Here is a 17,768-nt window from a genome sequence, read left to right as displayed (position 1 = left end):
AAATTGAAGCAGACAAAATCTGGAGCAGCTGTGCATGGCAACCAATCAGCTTCTCTCTTCAGTTTGTTTCATTAAGATTTGAAAATTAAAGAGTCTGATTAGTTGGCATGCACAACTGCTCCAGAATTTGTCTGCTCTAGTTTTGATTAATTCCCTTCATTGTATTTACAGTTCTGTATTCCATCCTACAGAGTCCAGAATTGGTAGACTTTGAAAAGTCCAGACCAAAATCCAAAGAGTCCCTCTCCAGTGGAGTCCATCTCAACACGGCGTCCGAAGACAACTTGACGTCGCTACTTGATCATGACTGCGACTCTCCGATTGAGCTACGGGCTAGGCATTGTCCATCATATCTCAACCCAGTGAGGCACACTTCCCTGCCAGATTCTTCCATACACAACAAAGGGGCTGTGTCCCTCCACAGGCATGAATCTGACCCAGGTCTGCCGGGAAAATTATCCAAAAATTGAAAAAAAGTTAATTTTTATAAGTACCTTCAACTATATTGTAAGTGCTTTTAACGGCTGTTTTCCTCTTTGTATTTTAAATCCTCTTTACTTGACTCAGGGGCAAAAAAATGATATCTAATATGCAAAAGTATTGTATATTTTGATACATTTGAAGCTTACTAAAAGTACATTTGAAAAAAAGAAAATCTATATATAAGTCATGATGTAACATCATGTAAAGACTGTATGCTTAAAATAACATAATACTGCCAGCATCACAAGGCACCTTATATTTTTTTTATTTTTTTTTTATTGCATGTTATAACGTCTGTTTTTATCGCATGAAGAATGACATTAAATTATTTCACGGACAGGTCACGTTCTTGTGTGAATGCTTTTAGTCGACCACGTCCGAAACATTCTGTTTTAGGCGCACGCAGACCGTTACTTCTTTTATATTTGCACATTCCTAAAGTAATTTTATTTTTATGGCAGCAAAAAGATGAGTAAGGTATTGTAGGAGTATGTGTTTGATCAACAGTTTAACACTGTTGATCAGTTTAACACTGGTGATCAGCAGAAACCTACAGAGCATGCTGGAAAGGTGGCCACTAACACAACTTTGGTCTAACTTAAGTGTAGGTTGACCTTCAAGGGAGCCTTCTAGCAAGATGCAGGGGTTCATACTCCCCTACTGCGCTTGCAAGTAACAGCTGGACCCTTTTTGGTAGTGTTCCCATTCATTTGTAGGTATATAATACTGTTAGGGATTGACGTTTGGTTTGACTGCATCTGCAACCGCAGACTTCACAGGCAGTTTTAATACTGGAATGGTGATTTCCAGCATTAAAAAAAACCAGGCGGTATTTGAAGGGTATTGATTTCATTTAGCTTTAAAAGGTCACAAAACAGAACACCTATGTCAGATGACTATGATAGACGTATTCATTCTCCACAGGTGGTTTATCTTGTGATACATTCCGCTTGGTTTGTTCATGTAGAAGCAACATAGATGTTTCTTACATGAGTCATACTTATTAATAGGGTCCCTTTTCACTACAAAGTGTTATCCAAGGCATTGACTAATTAATATATACCAGACGGCCAAAGGTTTGTGGACACCTGACCATCACACCTACCTAAATGATCAAAACTATGTGGACACCTAAATCATTAAGTTCTGGTGTTTCCTGTAAAGGGTACTGTTAATGTTACTGTATACAAAGACATTTTAGGCAATGTGCACATTTAACACTGTGGCATAAGTTTGAGGAAGACTCTTTTCTGTTCCAGCATGACAAAGCCATCTCCATGAAGATTTGGTGTGATGGGTTTGCTGTGGGAAAACTCAATTGGCCTGTACAGAGCCCTGACCTCAACCATTTTGAAACATTTTTAGATGACTTTTAAATGCCAATGGCAGGCCAGGTCTTCTCATCCAATGTTAGTACCTGACCTCAAAAATGCTCTTTTGGCTGAATGGGCACAACTCCCAAAGGCACACTCCAAAATCTTGTGAAAAGCCTTCTCAGAACAGTGGAGGTTGCTATAAGCTGTAAGGAGGGGGACCCCATAAATCTGTGATTTTGGAATGCAATGTGTAACAAATTCATATAGGTGTGATAGTCAGGTTTTCACAAACATCTGACTATATAGTATATGTATAAAAATATGCCTTGAAAATGTTTAGTCATAAGCACAATAGGTATGAGTTACCTGGAATACAAGTATGACAGTTATCATGGGCTTACTACTTTTACTGCAGTAGTTCTTACACCAGAACCCCCCACCCCCTCCTTCTACCCCTAAAGCAAACCTACAGCCCAGCAACCGATTCACTTTCACTAATCAAACTGCAGGATCCTGAAATCTGATTGGTTTACAGCAGTATCCATATTATTTTCAATCTACACTGTTTTGCCAAATAAGCCTGTTTATGTAAGAATAAGCTGGGCAAATATCACAAGCCTGTTGGTCTCCCATTGAAAAAAAAACAAAAAAACAACACATAAAAGGACAGCAAGTAACAGATTTTGATCCTATCGTTAAATAACATCTTTGCCCAAATTGATTTATTTGGTAGGGTTGAACTTTCAGGGTTGAACTTAGCTGGGCTTTTACTGTTGTCCCATGCCTCCCATGGGGACTGCCCCCAACTCCTGACACAACTATAACAGACCCACTTAGCTTTTGCAGCTAACATACTGTTACACTGAGAATTCACTAGTGTGAGCAATCAACTTGTCAACAGAGAGTCCTCGTCGAGAAACCACAGTTGGGTGATTCACTTACACTTCTGGCCCATTTTCCATAGGAACATAAATAGTACTCAGCCTGACAAGATGGACTTGGCCTGTCATGGTGGTGAATATGTGGGTTGGGTGAAAACCCAGCAGAACAATGTCTAACTCAACATGGATGTGTTTAAAATGTTATGGGGGATAGTGGACTTGCAACTCATTGACTGCACACTTCATGTTTCAGATGCATCGCCCTCCAACAGGGGAAAACATTTGTAGAGTTGTTCAGGCTGTATTCACTTGTTATATAATGAGGCTGACGTGCTTGCAAAACCACACAACTGCAGTCCCCAACTCCACTGACGTAATAGATTTGGACATGTGTCTTGTGTGCTTGGTCACAGAGAAGCACTAATGTCTTTGCCATGGCTGGATGGGGTACGGTGTAGAAGAGCATAAAAAGCTGGGAGAAAAAGGTATATGGTACCTTCTAGAATGTAACCATTTTAAGTTTGTGATTTTCACACTAGGAAGGATGTAGATATGGTGAGGGTGTGTTGCTAAAATTGGTACAACTTTAGCTGATTCAGGAGCACGGCTTTCATTTCTTAGATGTTAGGAGTTGTTAAGTGAGGATGAGAACTGGTGTTAGGTGAACTAATACAAATATTATTATAGTTCTTGTTTTTTATTTGCATTATCATTTGCAGTTCACAATATCAGGCTTAGAGTCCAAGTCTAACGTTTACCTGATCTAGGCCTCAAGATTTTCATGTGAGATTCTAAGACCTTCTGGGAGAAGGAATCCCACCATTCAGGGTATAAAGCCCTATCCATATAAGATGCCCAAAATACCTTGCTGGTTCTTGTCACTGTGCAGGATGTCATTATACATATCCACTTAGATCCACTTCCTTGATCCACTTAGAATACATTCTGGGACCCTTGCTGGCACACATTTTTTGATATTGGTACTTGGGATATTGTATACCCAGATTATAGCGCAAATGGTCAATCAAGGTCCATTTTCATCCTCAAATCCTAAGAGTGTCTCTGGATGGCAAATATATTAGAATTGTGTATAATGACCATTTCACTCTATCACAGTAGTTCTGTGTGTAGAACTTGTTCATTTTAAATTCTAGAAAAATATCGAATTAGGGACAGAACAAGATGGGGGAAGAAACATCTGCAAGGCTCTGCCCACCTCTTAGAAGTGAAAAGTTTATTGCAAGTAGTAGTTTATTGGTAGTAGTCCCTTTATGCAATTGACTTACACCTGAAAAACTGTAGCGTTTTACTAAAATGGTGATTATATAATAGATCCCTGTTGTAGTACGTAGCATCCATTTGTGTTTTGTCTGCACCATTTTGCCTAAAGTTAGAGTGGTAGTTGAAATGAACCTTCTGATTGTTTCTTACTTCTGATATTACTTGTGAGACAGTTATCATGCATATTCTACGTGATTATTGTCGCTGATCTTCCTATATTATCTTCCTTATGTTGGGTGCAATATTACCAAATATATGGCAAGTAGACATGTGCATTCGGATTCGGACGAACCTGCAAATCAACGAAATTCAGTTGATTTGGCGGTTCGTCTGAATCCGAAATAACGAATTTAATATATGCCACAAATTAATATATATATATATATATATATATTTTACAAAAACTATATTCGGGAATACATAAATTAGTTTGCAGAACGCATGGCAGCCATATTGGCTGCTGGCATGATCTGTGCATGCTCGCCGCCATCTTGGAGGCGTAGCGCTTGACGTCAGGTAACAGTGATGTCACACGCTGAACGAGCAGTGGCCATATCGGCCCGCAGGCTCATTTTCTGTGCAGGCGTGCCGCCATCTTTGGGTGTATCTTGGTATACAGAACGAGTATGCAGAACGAGCGGCAGCCAATATGGCCACCGCTCGCTCTGCAGTTTCAGTGTGCGGTTTTGGATTTGGAGGCACGTTGCCTCCGAATCCGAAACAGCATAAAAATGTGTTTTCTTTGAGGAAACAAATGAAAATGTTCTGCGTTTTCATTCGTTTCGTCAGAAAACGCATTTTTTGCCGTGCACATGTCTAATGGCAGGCATAAAGACATTGTTGTCATGTCCTTTGAGGGGAAGTCAAAGTGGGTTTTTGTTAGAGTGTGTTAAAGCGGACCTTTACACTGCAGTATTGAATGTGTAAAAAAAAAACATTCCCATAACCATTAATAAACCATAAATATATTGGGACTCATTAAAAAAGCTGTTTCTTCATTTTAAAAAACCTGGTTTTATCTCTAAAATTTGTCGCCGCAAAGCAGCATGCGGCCATGTTTACGGTGGGAAAAGCCGCTCCTTCCGTGCCCACCACTTTCCCCATCAAGTAAAAGGCAAGAAAACAAAAACAAAATGGCTGCGAGATCCTGGGAATGCTTTGCCATTGAAATGAGACCTTGTTCAACAAAAAAAAAGAAAAAGAAAATGGCTGCGAGATCTCGCATGATTTTGTGAAATCTCGCGAGATCTCGCAGCCATTTTCTTTTTTTTCTTGAACAAGATCTCATTTCAATGACAAAACAATCCCAGGATGCATTGCGTTGGCAAAATGAACTATTTTGCACATGGAAAGCAGGAAGTGAATGCTCTGCAAGTGTAAGTATTTCACAATCACAGCATTTTACACCTGACATGTCTATTTTATTATTAATCAGCATAGACAGAGGAATGCATTGGGGGGATTTGAATTTTGAGTGTAAGGGTCTGCTTTAAGGTTTAAATATTCTTTTCAAGCACTTTTGTGGCAGAACTCATTGTTCCACTCCATTGCTGGGGTGCCAGAGATTTCACATAATTCTTATAGGTCTGACACTTATTGAAGGCAGATCGAAGCACAGGTTAGCTGTCCTAGAAGCACTTCCCAGAAGACTTTAAAGCAAAACTCCATGCAGACAGCTGGATACACATAAAATATGTATAAGTGAGCTGTTTTACCAGTCAACCAATAATTTTTCTGTCCAATATAGTCTTAAGATTGACTAGAGTGTGACACTAATTTCTCTGTTATACACTGAGTGGCCAGATTATTATGACCACCCCTTCAGTACTTCGTTGGGCCACAAGATGACTCCACGAGATGACTTCGTTGGGCCGCCTCGTGACTCCACGAGATGTTGAAAGGTGATGCGAGGAATCTGACACTGCACTGTTGCCCTTCTGTTGTCTTGTACCAGTCTTGCCACTCTCAGTTCTGCCCTAACATTGACTAGCCGCTGACGGCCACAATACGCACGTTCAGACCCAGATTTTCGGCTGACAGTCCAGTCTTTAAACACTTTAACAACAGCTGCTCTTGAACATTTAACTAATTCTGCTGTTTTGCTGATACTCGCTCCATGGCTCGCACCAACGATCATCCCACGCTCAAAGGCTGTTAAATTGCATTGTTTACCCATATCTTCAGAAAAAAACACTTCTACTGTCGTGGTAAACAACCTGCTTCCCTATTTATAATGGTCTGGCCCTCTAGCAACTTCAGCGCGAAATTATAGCTAATTTGCCTACAAACGTCAGGTGGCCATAATAAACTGGCCACTCAGTGTAGTTTCTCTAGAGGCTTACAGTGGAGTTCCCTCTCTACCCTCAGTCTGCTGACAATAAAAGAGCAGCAGTAAAATGATTGGGTCATCCTTCTGTTCTCAATGCTCTCTATTCCCATCAACATGTCCCTTGTCAGCAGAAATGAATGCAGCACATCTAAATGGCTCCCAGTCCTACCCCTTGCTGCTGTAGTGTACATGAGGTTTCAAAAAAACTGACACTAGTAAAACTAGGTACTTAAACTAGTTATATTTAAAAAAAAGATGGATTTAATGATTAATTAATAAATACAAAGCTGAACAAGCTGCATTATTATTGATAATCTAATTAAAATATGCAGGGATTCCATAATAGCATGGGGACAATCACACAATTCAGTAATCTAGGCATCTGTACCCCATGGATTGTATGATTTCCAGGTTTAACAAGTCTACGTGCAGATATACTGGAGGATCAAATTATTCATAGTTTGATAAGTGGGATTTTGTATCATATCAATGACCGCAATTTACACAATATTAGCACTTCACCCCTGCATTGATCCACACTTAATAGTGTTTTCCTTTAAATGAAATATACAACAATTAGGCTAAATCCCCCCAAAAAAACTTTTAGTAGAACCTGTCACAAGAAGTTCCCAGTACTCTACTGAAGTAACTGACAAGTATCTTGTAACACTGTCTTCCATTGGGCAATAGAATGTATTGCTGAAGCTTTTCCTGGTATTAATTACGGGACTTGAGATTTAAATGTGTCCTATGAATATGCAATAAGCAAGGTATTTGCATACCAGAGAACAGCACCAGAGGGAACATACAGAATATCTGGATTATTGAATTTTTAGGTTGTTATAGGAATGTACAGTGTATGCCAAAGCAAGCAAACATTTCTGTGGTGACGCAAATAATTGTTTGTGCCATTTGCACACTTAGTTGGAAATCGTAGTTATCAAAAGCATTGACCAATGGTCGTGTCATGGTATTTCCTCTAGCAAAGCCCCCCATCAGGTTAGAGAAGAGGCAATTCAGGTTACACTGATGCTGAAAATGATTGCATGACACTGGAATCCATATGTGAATGAAAGCCTTCTATTAGGAATTTTTTTCCATCTGTTTTCTTTAAACATATCTGAAAAAGGAGCTGTTGGCAACACCCAAAAATATTGTAAATATTGACAAGCTAACAAGCCTTAATTTATAATATACCTAAGCATAGAAGTTTTATTTATTTATGTATTTATTTAACGCCTACAATTTACGATTTATATAGTGCACATTCACATCTGTCCGTGGTCTCAAGGAGCTTACCATCTAAGGTTCCTATCTCACATGCATAAACACAGGGCTGATTTAAACAGAAGCCAAATTACCTACCGGCATGTCTTTGGCGTGTGGGAGGAAATCGGGGTACCCAGAGGAAGCCCACACAAGTTTATTCCTTATAGAAACATAGAAGAATATTTTTTGTAACCTTTTTGTCTGAGTATAGATTTTAATTTATGCTTGACCCAAGAATGTAAAGCAGGTACAGAGTTCCCCGAATGCTTCTCCTGCCATGTGATGATGAATGTTGACCTGGGCATGTGCAAGCATCAGTCTATTCATTTACGTGGAGACACATGCTTCTCATGAGGTTATAAATACCATTTAGAACAACGTGGCAGTGTCTGTTGATAGCACACCCCTCAGCGAGTTATACTCAGCAATCTGTGCTCCCTCGCTTCCTCCTGGCTCCATTGGAGCCCTCACTCAGTTGCAGTAATGGAGCTGGGCTTCGAGATATGGGGCAGCATATAACAGTGCTGAGGCCTGAGTGACTAATCACCAGCCCGGAATGCTGTCAGATGGTGGAGGCAGGTAGCTCTTCCACCCAGGTAAAGCTGCAACAACAAAACGTACCTAGGAGGGCTATCAGTAGCCACTGTCACTTTGTCCTTAATGGGCCAGTTGAAGTATCTCTTTTAAACAGATCCTGTAGCATTTGAGGTTTATCCAATGGTCTACACCAGGGGTAGGCAAACTCTGGCCCTCCAGTGGTGGTACAACTACAAATCCCACTGGCATTGCAAGACTCTGGCAGCCACAGGCATAATGCTTGATGGGAATTGGTACTTCACCACAACTGGAGGGCTGGAGTTTGCCTACCCCTGGTTTAGACTAATCAGTAGGATTATGGCAGTTGCTATCATGATGAGATAGAAAACCGCAGAAAGTTCCCTTTATCATAACGTTGCTTATCATAACACCTAAGCATAATTATATTATTATTGAATCAAGTACAATTAAAGGCTCCTGTGTGGCAGTCTAAACAAGTCCCAAATTCAGTTATTATATGATGCATAAGCCTCATAAACAAAATACTTCCGTTACCTTCCCTGTCTAAGCCAAATCCTGCTTCATTTGTCCATCACATGCTTCCCCTCCCAGACCCTGCAGCTCACCATGGGAGTGTTTTAACAAAGGCAGAGGGAGTGCTGTCAATCCAGAAAACATTGGGCAGGACTAGGTGTAGCCAGGCGCTGATTGAGATGGTACAGACTTCTAAATCAGCAGTGATAATGCTGACAGCCACGCTCCCTGCAACATTTCTCATCCTACAGTAGTGAAAACAGGCCTAGGCTACATGAGAGTGACAACTCTGCTCTGAATTCAGGAGCAGTGCAGCATTGTTGCAGGAAGCTCCATTAGGTGGAATTCACTGGCAGGATCAGCAGGTATTTGTAGGACTTTGCAGTAGGACTAAGAGAAAGCTGTCAGTTCAGACGCACTTATAATTAAGTCCTGCATCACATGTTTTTATTTTTTTTATTTAAATGGAAGGCCATAGTTTTACTTTAAGTTTATTTGTTTTTATTACTTCTTAATGATCCTGGAAACTGCCTTTGATACCTCGCCTAAAAGTGTTTTCCAGTCATATAGGTTTGTTCTTTGCATGGACAGAAGTGGGGATGCTGCTAGATTTTCTTTGCATGGATTAGAAGTTCTCCCTTTTGTTTTAGGAATGAAGCTTCTTACTGAGACATTTTTTGGCCAATCTGTCATTGTTTTGGCATCATGAAATAAGATTCACACTAATACTTAGCTAAACTGATAGAACATCTAATTATTTAAAGTGACACAATACTCAGGAGTTAAAACTTAAAAATGCATTCAGGAACCTTAACTATTAACAAAAATGTATCTTATTTGTATTACACTCGGCAGTAGATCCTCCAATCATCTCTTAATTGGTGCTGACACTGTCCTTCCTTCTGGAGGGTGGTTACTTTTTTCCCCATGGTCCCTGTGTGTGTTGTAAAGTAGTCACCGCTCCACATTTGCTCCCATGATGGACTACAATCTCACATTCAGTTTACTAATTTGTATTGAGATTGTAGTCTATCACAGGAGCGAGTGTCAGCACCAATTAAGAGATGATTGGAGGATCTACAGCTGAATGATACACACATAGGTGCATAAAAAGACCACATCTGTTGATAGGATGTTGTAGAATAATGACTTGGCAAGGCAATAACTTAGGGTGATTTAGATATTCAGCATTTCCATGTTAATAGGCAGTAGCTTGTACAGCCAATCAAAATTCTTCAGTCAAAAGATGAATTCTGACTGGTTGCTGAGAGTCACCGCTCTCTACAGGTTACATGTTACCTAATTAAAGGCCACAATGTTTATTTTATCTGTTTACGTAATTCCTTGTTATTTAAATTTTTTCAGATTGGCAGTATGTTGCTTTTTTTGTGATTGCGTAGTGTTCCACTGAATTGTATTCAGGTTGTTTTTCCAAGTTATATATAATATGTTTGCCCTAGTTTTTGCATAATATGACGTTTTAAAAAAAATGGTGAAAGTGACAAACAAAAATTGACCAAATAGAATGCAAATTATTGGTAACAAACACAAATACATAAGAATTGGTCAAATCTACCTACAAACTAGATATCACTGCATTGTTGCCACACTAGAAATAGGCCAAAGCAACTTTCTAAAAAGTCTAAACGGTCTGAATCATTAATTCACACAAAACAAAATGTCACCCTTTAATAAACTGTAATTTATTTATTTATGGCACTTAGTTCAGTTAACGGGTCTATATTCATGAAGAATGCTTTAGCACCAAAGGGTTTTCTTTGTAAAGGTGTCAATGTGGTCCTAATAATTGTTAATCTACGTGTTGGCATGCTTATATATTTATTTTTATCTTCTGGAGTTCCTACACAGAGAATTCATATCTGTGATTTTTTTGTTTTTAAATTATAAAGAAAATGTTGCTGGAAACACAAATATGAAAAAAAGTTAAATGTGTTAACTTTGGTAACTTGAATGCACCCGGGGGAGGACTGTTGACTTTTGGCCTGAAAGGCAAACACAACCTACTGGTCTTTTTATGGTCCGAGGGCTAAATAAAGTGCACATAAAGGGACTGATTGATTAACGGTTCACACCTCTCTGTGTGAATGAGATTCACTGCCTTGTATGGCCACTAGATGAAGCTAAGGAGCAAAGGAATTTTCTATGCTCATTGCATAGAGCAATGAGCATAGCAAATTGATAATTGATCATAAATCAGCCTTAAACTGTGATTGGTCATCATGGCCATCAGCCTTAAACAGTGATTGGTCATCATGGCCATCTTTTATCATGGCCATGATAAAAGTTTGGTGTTACGGATGTCATAGAGACAAACTGGTTTATTGTAATAAACCGTTTCACCTGTATATGCTAAAAACTGGGGATTGTAAGGGATGAATTGTATAAGTACTTCATGAGTTGAACAAGATGACTGCTCCTTTGTGATAATGAGATAGACTAACCTATATAAAATACTAAATAAAATATCATGCCACTGTCACCTCTAGAGTTTGCTAAGGGTTCCTTGAGCAATAAGCAATTTCTGCCCAACTGGCCACAATTATTTTTTTATATATCTATAGAAAGGGGGAAGCTCTCCACTGACCACCACTTTAATGTGCAGTGAGCTGTATTAGGAGTAGTTATTAGCAGAGGGTTCCCTAAGACTGGAAAGTTATTTCAAGGTTCCTCGATGTTAAAAAGGTTGAGAAAGGCTGGGTTAGAGGAAGAAGGTGAAGTACTTACCTCATTTCTTGCTCCTGCAGGCTTCCTCCTCTCTGTACCACTGGACCTCCAAGTGGCTCCCCTTTGCTGCTTGACCGGTCGCAGCTTTTTGACAGCATAACATGCAATGCAGTACCAGTGGTTCTGCATTGTACGTGATGATAGCAATCGTCCGCCCACATCACGGTAGTGTCAGACAGCAAAGAAGAGCGCTGGCTGCTGGGATAGTGAGGAATAATTCACCTTATTTATCATACCCAAGACAAAATGAGCAGTTTACTCTTGCAGTGCAAAGGAGGAAGCAGTGCAAGGGTAACTGTCTCCAGACCAGAGTTCAGCTTTAACTAATGAGCACAACACATTTCCCAATGTAGCAATCATGTCTTTTGCAGCTCTCTAAATTCTACATTCAGTCATATCTCACAGCTGCAAAGAAAGTTGATGCTGGAAGATAGCAGGTCTGAACAAGGAGCAGATAGATATTTAAAAAAAAAAACAAGCACCTGTCACTGACTGTGATCGGGGCTCAGTGAGGGAATATCCCCACGCAGAGCCACCAGCTCAACATATATTAATTGTTTAGTCTTCACTGCTCAGTCCACCGCCGGAATACACTAATATAAACTTCCTGATCAGTGATAAATTGTATTGATTTGAGGAAGGAGAAAGTTCATGTGTCTTTAAATGAGAGGACTCAGCTCTGCTCCTCAAGGCCCCCAGACAGCCCATATACTCCCCAAGTGCTAGGTACTAACTGGGATAATAGACACCTCTATTATGTCAGTTTCCCCACATGTCTTTCCTATGTGTGGGGCAACTGAAGGATAAGCTCTATAGTGCTGGTCATTAACCAGGCAATTTTGGAATTGATTTTTGCTTGAAGAAAAGGACTACTTGGAAGTAAAAGGTCCATACCATTATGACGCCCACATTTTCAATTTGTTCCTGGCAGCTAAATTATTTCAATGAACAAGAAAATAAATCTGGCTGGCAGGAAACAGCTGAAACGATGGGTGACAGATTGCTCTTGACCATTCAGTTCAATGACTGAAGGCTAATGTAGAGCTTCCTAAATTGCTATGTGCATGGCCAGCATAAAATGTATGTCAGACAAGCATTAACAGAGGGCTCTTAGTGCCCATTTTCCACTTCAGCCAAACACCCCCATGCCAGGCTCGAAAGAAGGTACAGTACCCACTGTTGGGTTTGCTGGTCTTTGCATTACAATGCATTAACCACAATGTTGCACCTTCCCAAAAAAATACCTTAAAGGGTATTTTCAATTCAATGGAAATTAATTTAGCTGTTTATACCCAATGGAACCTCTCCTTCCACAAACTAGCTTTATGTGCTTATAGGACCGGATTCCAGATTCCACCTACAGTGCCACCTGCTGGAGAGATCTGCTAGTGCGGTCTTGTCTATCCAATATGCTCTCAAATACAGTATATTATACAAGGTGAGGACTGAACTGGTGTTTGAGCAGCTAAGCCAGCAGGATGAGCATTCTGCTATATACCTAGAGGGGGATTTATCAAAACTGGAGCAGTTGCCCATGGCAACCAATCAGCTTCTGTCTTTCATTTTCAAAGCTTAATTGAACAAGCTGAAGAGAGAAGCTGATTGGTTGCCATGGGCAACTTCTCCAGATTCTGTCTGCTCCAGTTTTGATAAATCCCCCTCTTAGTATATGGAAGGTGGGATTGTCCTATAGGAGCCTGAAGCAAATGAGAGATTCTGATTAAAATTGGAAGCCTCTTTTAAGATGTTATATTAATGACAGGAATACCAGCATGGACTGCTTGTTAGGTTACTTTACTAGTAGTGTACTAGTATTTTGAAGGAGCACTTGCTTGAGACCCTATGAATGAAAATCAATTTTCCATCTTTGCAGAGGTAAAAAAAAACAAAAACATTTGCCAGCAATGTGCACCGAGTGAACATGGATCAGGCATATGCAGTTGCTGTATATGAACACAGAAACTTTTTTTTTTTGTTAGCTTTCCTCTTCCATCTCATGGAAATGTCTGCCTCTGTGCTCTGCAAGCAATGTGTGTATAATACAACTGAGCCTTCTTTGAGATCTCTCCCCCACTTGTTAGTATTGACAACCACCACCCCCCCCCCCCCCCCCGTGTATTGTGAGCTGGTGTTTAGTGATCGTGTTACACAGAATCACAGGGAGGGGAGCAGCCGTTTACAGCCTGCTTTACAATCCCACCCCAGTGTCAGACTGAATTTCCTGTAGAGAAAATGTTTAATTTGTAGGACTCAAGCCTAATAAAAAGTTAATTAAAAAAAATGAAGAAAGCCTGCAATGCAAGTCATGAAAATGTGCGCACATATTGTATATCATCACTGCACCTCTACATTACCACAATAAATGCTAATCACTTCGAGTCCTCTTGCCAGTTCTAGGGATACAAGATACTAGAGCACAAAACCTGAAGCATATGGTTTGGCGTTCACAGTATGGAGTAGACAATTAGTGGTCTCATTGTCCTTCACAAGCAGGAGAGGGAGAGAGAAAATATTACAGACAACTTAATATGTTTTTAAAAAAAGCAAAAAAAAAAGTCTGAGATAAAATTCACTCCCATTATATCTACAGTAGGTGCCTGTAATATTCACCTTCTACTTTTGCCCATTCACACAGTCCTAATAATCTCCCCCCCTCAAAATATTATGGTGTATATTAGGTACAACAAATGTTGTGTAAGCATGGATACTGTATAGATTAGAAGACTGCTCCAAATCTCATTGCATATTTACTGTGCTTATACAACCATAACAGAGCTGGGCAATGATAACAGAGTTTACTGTGCCAGTGCCCAGACGTACAGCACCAGATTGGTCAGGAAGGCAGAGATAATGCTTTAGAGCTGGTGGTATGCAGGCAGATTCTGATTTGTCAGTACAAAACTGTAAGAACCTACTTAGCAGGATCACATTCAAATAGACCAGGTTGGCCCTAACACTTCCTATATGTCGATACATTTGTTGCTCTGACAGTATGTGGTCAGTTTACCAATTATGTATTGCTTGGTAGCCCAGCTGGACTTCCAGTTTAAATTAAAAAAAAAAAAACATTGATGGTGCACCAAAACAAAAATTGCACAAAGTCTTATAGTTCGTTCTCTTTAAAAAGTAGCCACATCCTGAGTAGGAAAGCCTTTCCCCTGCCATCATGCTGCAGAGATGGACACTTGCTCTCTGTGTGGGAGCAGTGACCTCTGCAGAGGTCTGACACACCTCCTGTGGAGTCAGAGCTAGAGCTGTCCCATCAACAGAATGCTATAGGTCTGACTCAGCTGGGGGTTGTTTTGGACTTCAGCAGAGAGGCCACTGTTTTCACAGAGAGCAGGTTCCTTCTCTGCAGCATGTTGGCAGGGGACAGACTTTTCTACTCAGGCTGTGGCTGCTTTCTAAAGAAACTAACAGGGCGTATTCACAAAAGGGTGAAGAGTTGAGAAGGCCGGAGAAGAGAACAATCTAGGCCAAAATAGCCGATTTAGAAACATTTTCCAGTTTAGCTATGTTGTCCTAGATAGTTCACTTCTCCTGCCTTCTCCAAACTCTTCACCCTTTAATGAATAACCCTGTTAGTCTTTGAACACATTTTTCTTTTGCTGTACCTGGAATGTTTCTGGCTGATTTAACCTGAAAGTTTAATTGGTCCTGAAGCTCTGTGTAACCCATCTGTAGATATTGGCATTTTAAAAATCAGTACTTGTTTGACTACAGTTTTAATTTCATGGTGCCTGACACAATTTCTGCCTTGTATTTCATTTAAAGGTTTTCTGTACTGTACATGTTTTCTTATGCTTTCCAACCGAAAGATTCAAATGCATTGTCAACAGTTTTGCAAGAATAATTGTCATTTTTAGTAGCAAAAAAAAAAGAAGCTATGAAAACAGCCATTTCTTTTTTTTTTCTCCTTAAACTAGAGATACACGATTTGCAAGAACATAATCACTTTTGCAATGTACGCATGATTCAATAGAAACTACGGTATAAGGAATTTAATGTATTTATATTTTCTAATGTTACATACCCAACCACTGGGCTAGACCCTGTCTTGGGTACGGATAGCATGCACTTGATTTTACAAGTATATTACTGTATGTACATATTGTAAGTAGCAAATTTTAGTGAATGTATACACTATAAATAATATCCCCAAAAATGCTAGGATTTCTACATTGCTTGTGGTATAAATTTTGAAGCATTTTACAGATATGTAAATATGGACATGTATACTTCACTGTAAAATATCTGCAAATGATTTAGTATTTAGAAAACATTATATGCATTGTTCTGATAATAAAAAAAAAAGAGTAGTTTCTAAAAATTCATTTGTGTGGCATCATCGAATGTTTGGTAAATGGAACCAGAACGTGCCACTAATGCCTCATAAAGTGCTATTTTTTGTTGTCATGCCTATACAATGTCTGCGCTACAGTCACTGACTTAACAATAATGAATGAAAGTTGTACAAACACAACTAGAATAAGTGAAGGGGAAGGAACTTTTAATAAATGGTGAGAAGTCTTTTCACTGCTTAGAACAGTGATAAACCCTCAGAGGAGTTTAAGAAGGAGCGAATGCCAAGAGTAGCAGTGAGGGTGAAAATCATGACAAATAGAAGAATGTGGTCATCCCATGTGTAGCTGGGGTGTCTTGAGAAACTCGGAAGGGTTTTTTAAAAAAACATCACATCCCCGTCTGCTTTAAACCCAACAATACACTGAGGCAACAACTGGTTCACCCAAAAGACCCAACGCCAAAACACAAGATGAACAACATTGTGTATGCAGTCCAGTGCAGTGAGGAGTACTCAGAATTGTATGTTGGTGAAACAAAAAACAGCTGCTACACCAGCGTATGGCACAGCATAGAAGAGCCAAACACTCTGGTCAGGATTCAGCAGTATAGTATCTTAAGGAAAAAGGTCACTCCTTTGAAGAGTCAGGTACGCATCCTAGACAGGGAGGACTGATTTAAAAAAAGGTGTGAAAGAGGCCATATATGTAAAAACATATGCTTGAATAGAGGTGTGGGGGGGGTGAGACATCTATTTTCTGCCACATATAAATGCTGTTTTAATACCTCCTAGACTCCAATTATGCAAACGCTATCAACACCTGGTTGTGACTAACAGATGATGTGGATTGGAGCAACGTTCACCATATTTATTCCCAGATAATTTTTGTACAAGTCATTCAGAATTGAGAAAGCTGGTCGGATGTCCAGTGAAACGTCTTCGAGAAAAATACAGCAAGTCCAGTTGCCTTGACTTATTTTTTTTTTTACAGATGAGAGAAAAAAACACCAGGGAAGGTCTCATTCCTTCTCTTCACCATTAATTATTGGTAATAAGTAGAGAACATAATAGGTATGTACTATGTACCTGTTTAATAAAGCCCCCTAGAATTATCACCATTTCAGACATGGTGATACTTTTTTTTTTTTGCATGTGTTACTCATGCTATAAAACATGCAATAGGGTGCTATGCCGCACATTGCCTTCTCCACTCATCACTTATAGGACTTTTTTGTTGTTGCACGGATGCCTCAGGAAAGACGTGGAACCAGTCTTGCAAGCGACAACTTTGACACTTGGAACTGCTGCATCAAATTTACTTGCTGGCCATTCAAACCTGAGCATTTCGTACATTCATGTCAAAACAAATGCATGTATTGATGTGCGTTCATGAGATTGGACTGTGGAGCAATGGAAAAAGGTTGTGGTCTGATGAGTCCAGGTGTACCCTGTTCCAGCGTGATGGGCGCATCAAGGTAAGAAGAGTGGTGGATCCATCATGCCTATAACATCAGCCTGTGGAGGCAGTGTTGTGAAGTGGGGTTGCTTCCGTTGGTCAGGTCTAGGTCCAGCAATGTTATGTCCCCAAAAATTGAAAGCAGCTGCCCACCTGAATAACCAGGTTTTTTCCATCAATGTATTTTTTTCTCCCTGATGGCACATTGGGCATATTCCAAGATGACAATGCTTGGATTAAATCAGGCTCAAATGGTGAAAGAGTGGTTCAGGGAGCATGAGACATTTTCACACATGGATTGGCAGGCACAGAGTCCATACCATTAACCCCATTGAGAATCTTTGGGATGAGCTGGAGAAGACTTTACGCTGTGGTCCAACTCTCCCATCATCACTACAAGATCTTGGTGAAAAATTAATGCAACTCTGGATGGGACTTCTTCTGACCAGCAGCACCAAGGAAGTATGGAGTCATCTTCCTTTCCAATCAGGAAGCTGGGCGGCGAGTTATAACCCACCTTCCCAATTAGCTAGGAAGCCGGGTTCACTTGTTGCTAGGCAGCCTGGCTGCTTAATCAGGTAGCCAGGGGCACATCATGACCTGGCTCCCTGATTGGTCAGGAGTGAGGTCAGCT

The 17,768-nt window shown here is 40.0% G+C and overlaps 1 protein-coding gene across 2 annotated transcripts in view; it reads left to right on the top strand.

Annotated features, from left to right (window-relative positions):
- KCNH7 (potassium voltage-gated channel subfamily H member 7) overlaps positions 1–667 on the top strand; it is a 355,010-nt gene extending 354,343 nt beyond the window's left edge. For both annotated transcript variants that reach the window (XM_018556690.1, XM_018556691.1), the window contains one exon: positions 192–667. In XM_018556690.1, the coding sequence (XP_018412192.1) occupies positions 192–470 (279 nt within the window). In that variant the 3' untranslated portion in view covers positions 471–667. The remainder of the gene's footprint in view (positions 1–191) is intronic.
- The last annotated feature ends 17,101 nt before the right edge of the window (positions 668–17,768 follow it).

This window comes from Nanorana parkeri, unplaced genomic scaffold, assembly GCF_000935625.1.
Source record: "Nanorana parkeri isolate BGI_ZX_2015 unplaced genomic scaffold, ASM93562v1 scaffold247, whole genome shotgun sequence".
Taxonomy (NCBI): Eukaryota; Metazoa; Chordata; class Amphibia; order Anura; family Dicroglossidae; genus Nanorana; species Nanorana parkeri.
The sequence above is the reverse complement of the archived record's forward strand: the minus strand, read 5'-3'. Positions and strand labels throughout refer to the sequence as shown.